This window comes from Juglans microcarpa x Juglans regia, chromosome 1S (genome assembly GCF_004785595.1).
Source record: "Juglans microcarpa x Juglans regia isolate MS1-56 chromosome 1S, Jm3101_v1.0, whole genome shotgun sequence".
Classification (NCBI taxonomy): domain Eukaryota; kingdom Viridiplantae; phylum Streptophyta; class Magnoliopsida; order Fagales; family Juglandaceae; genus Juglans; species Juglans microcarpa x Juglans regia.
The window spans coordinates 15,858,661-15,862,539 of record NC_054595.1 but is presented as its reverse complement, the minus strand read 5'-3'; the positions used below and the strand labels follow the sequence as shown (position 1 = coordinate 15,862,539).

General features: G+C 36.9%; 1 protein-coding gene across 1 annotated transcript; it reads left to right on the top strand.

Moving 5' to 3' along the window:
• The first annotated feature begins 1,425 nt into the window (after positions 1–1,425).
• On the top strand, positions 1,426–3,605 carry LOC121246127 (60S ribosomal protein L13a-4). Its single transcript, XM_041144142.1, has 4 exons — positions 1,426–1,826; positions 1,977–2,093; positions 2,203–2,290; positions 3,285–3,605. Exons 1-4 carry the CDS (start codon positions 1,555–1,557, stop codon positions 3,426–3,428), a joined length of 621 nt encoding a protein of 206 aa, XP_041000076.1. The 5' UTR covers positions 1,426–1,554; the 3' UTR covers positions 3,429–3,605.
• The last annotated feature ends 274 nt before the right edge of the window (positions 3,606–3,879 follow it).

Below are 3,879 nucleotides of genomic sequence, written 5' to 3'. Positions count from 1 at the left end.
ATCGCCACAATTACATTCTCACGTGGTTGTTGGAAACATTCACACCTACGTATTTGTGATAAAGATGGGCAACAATAATAATAATGGTTGCAAAAATGATATTAGCAACATATTTGTAATTTTCTTCGCAAAAATTTTTCATTTTTGAGAAAAGGGGAAACTTCAACAGAGGGGGTGCATAGAGAATTATGGAAGCAAATATGGCAAATGTAAACTACAAATAATGTCAAAATGTTTATTTGGTATGCATGTAATGATGCTTTACCCACTAAACAAAATCTATGCAAGAGGAGGATTGTAAAAGAACCTTTATGTCAATTTGTCAACAAGCAGAAGAAAGTTCAGGTCATATTCTTTGGACTTGTTCATCTGCACAAGATGCATGGATGTTAGGAAATAAAAAATTACAAAAAACTACAATCACAAATGAAGAATTTGGAGATATTTTTATGCAAATGTTTCAGAGAATAGAAACAATTGAAATTTGTTTGTTTGCCAAAATAGCTAGATTGTTGTGGACAAGAAGAAACAAGATGATATTTGAAAACAGTTTTCCACCCCCTTCAATTCTGATGAAAAGATCAACATAAGTGTACAATGACTTCCAGCAAATGCAAAATAAGCAACTCAACTCGAGACACCATGACAGATTGGATCAAATGTGCTCTACTCATTGGAATCCTCCTGATACAGATTGGATAAAGATCAATTAGGATGTAGCAGTAAGGGAAAGATGTAATAGAATTGGAGTTGAGATTGTAGTTAGAGACTGTGAGGGTGATTTACTGGCTTCGTGCTTGCAACCATTACAGTTTTGCTCACAATCTACCATGGAAGAAGCTAGAGGTTTAATATCAGCTGCAAAGTTGTGTAAAGAGCTTAGTTTGCAAAAAGATAGTATTTGAAGGGGATTCACTTCATGTTGTAAAGGCAGTAAAACATCATAATCAATAAAATGATATGCTTCCATGTCTTGTGAAGGATGTTCATTCTATCTTGGCCAATATAAGTTGAGAGATTAACAATGTAAAGATAAATGCAAATCAAGTAGTTTACCAGCTAGCACAACAAACATTTTACCAGAGTTGTGAGATTATTGATATTGATTTCATCAACCCAGATATAAGTGTTCAAGTCATGGCTAAAAGACATAGACAAGGTTTTTGTTCTAATATAATAGCTATAGAACAAGCTAATGTAAATGTTGTAGCCAAAGGTAATGCTAGGTCTCTAGCTAACCTTAACAATGTAATGGTTGAGAATGATGTTTGATAAAATAAAGTTTGAAATTAAAATAAATAAATAAATAAATAAAAATCAAGACGGCCCAAAAACCCATTTTTTTTTGGGTCCAGCTATTGACCCAATACCCAACCTCTCATGATTCTGATTCATCCTTCTAGCCGTCCGATGCTGTTCCAAATCTCATCTTAACAAAAACTAGATAAAACCCCGAAACCCTAGCCTCTTTTTCTCGTGCTCTGAGACTCGTTGGCCGCTTCACCCCGGAAGAGACACAGAGAGAGAGAGAAAGAGAGAGAGAGAGAGGTAGAGATGGTGTCGGGATCAGGGATCTGCGCGAAGCGAGTTGTGGTAGACGCGCGGCATCACATGCTGGGTAGGCTGGCGTCGATCATAGCGAAAGAGCTGCTGAACGGGCAGAAGGTCGTGGTGGTGCGGTGTGAGGAGATCGCCATCTCGGGGGGTTTGGTCCGCCAGAAGATGAAGTACATGAGGTTCCTCCGCAAGCGAATGAACACCAAGCCGTCCCACGGCCCCATCCATTTCCGTGCTCCCGCTAAGATCCTCTGGCGCACCATTCGCGGGTGCGTCTATTTATATCCATCTGTTATTTCTAAAACCAATGTTTTTGCTTCCGTAAGAGATTTGGGGAGATGAGATGATAACCGTAACATAGCTCATTTCTCTTTGTGGTTGGTAAACGGAAAATGAAAGGGATATTTTGTTGTTTGTAGGATGATTCCACACAAGACCAAACGTGGAGCCGCGGCTCTTGCTCGATTGAAGGCTTATGAGGGGATTCCACCTCCGTACGATAAGATCAAGCGGATGGTCATTCCTGATGCTCTCAAGTCAGTAATTGTTTTTCCTAATTCGATCTTCTCATTTGAATTTGGAAATTCTTTAGTTTTTAGTTTTTTTCAAACATAATGACTTTTGCCTCTGGGTTTTTTGAAACAGGGTTTTGAGGCTTCAAGCAGGACACAAGTACTGCTTGTTAGGCAAGCTTTCCTCGGAAGTTGGATGGAACCACTATGAAACTATTAAGGTGAAATTTTTTTGTCTTTTCCTTTGGGTCTTTGCTTAATATTTGCTTGTTTTCAGTTTTCACCAGTGTAATATGTATACCTGTTTAGCTTCACATTAGTTTATTAATTATGTTGTTGGGTTTAGACTCTGCTCGGAGTTTATCTATTCGGGTTGCATTTTATGATGCATTTTGTCTACAACCTGTAAATGATAAGTTTGTTTTTCTTCCAAGAACTCATTTTCTCATCTCTTATTTTTTCTTATTTCATCTCTTAAGGTTCTTACTGATGAGCTCCGATGTGGCATGCTGACATGATTTGTTATTCTATATTGGATATACCATTAAATGATGTAGAATTTTTTAATTTTTACTGCAATTTGTACCTTCTAGTCAGATTACCTATAGCACTAGTACGTGTTACGACTATTATAAGTCTGGGATTTGACTTCACAATCTGACGATCAATTGTGCTTTCTATAAACTTTCTGATCGTTTTGGGTATTATAATTTTCATGTGTGGTAAGTTTTTGATATGAAAAGTTCAAGGATGCTTATTACAGTCATATCATTGCATTAGTAGTATTGATACTGTATTTTGAGAATCGAGGTAACATGTCATAAGTAATTTTGTTGAAGCTCAGTCTTAATTGAAGTGCTTCGGTCATATGGCTCACTGTTGGCATTACATGCCATACCCTTTGCTAAGTGGCGTGTAAGACCAAATTTATTTAACACAGTTTCAATGAACTCCTTTTTTGCTTTCAATTTGTGCTGTGTTTCAGTGCAATGCCATACCCTAGGTTCTTTTGCAAATATTTATAATTGTGTCAGAGGTTCAATTGACTTCGCATCTGTTGTGGTTCTTGAGTTAGCATTTGTTTAATGTTTAGAAAGTCAAGAAGCCAGTGTCATACATCATTTTTCGAGATTTTGTCATTCATTTCTGTCCACTGATTAATTATATTTCTGGTGAATCTTTTTTAACATATGTTCAACTGTTTTAACTCTGTAGGAGCTCGAGAGGAAGAGAAAGGAGAGGTCACAGGTTGCTTATGAGAGAAAGAAGCAATTGACAAAACTGAGGGTCAAAGCTGAGAAGGTTGCTGAGGAGAAACTCGGTTCCCATCTAGAAATTATTGCTCCCATAAAATATTGATCCATAGTGACGGGTTTTTTCAAATGGTAATGCAGAGGACAGTTTGGTTACTGTTAAATTACTTCTCGATTTTGGTACACTGTTTTCCTTTGAGTGGGGTTCATCAACGGTGCATTTGTTTTTCAAGTAGATGTTATATGATACATTGCTATGGGAATTGTGTTTTGAAGTTAGCTATGATTTTGTGTTATGGATTGTTTCCTTCAGTACGCATAATGCTTGAATTATGTCATTTATTCTCTTCAATGCCTACCCAATTCCTACGATCAACTGATTTGAGGTTCTATAAGATGATTTCAGCTGTTTATTGTCTTGTTATCAGTAATTCTTTGAAATGCGATGCTCTCTGTATGATTGTTGTTTTGTCAAGCATGTAAACCTTTTGTGAAGAATCAATGGATTCCTCGACATGATGTGATAAATGAATTTGAATTGATGTGTCATTTTCATG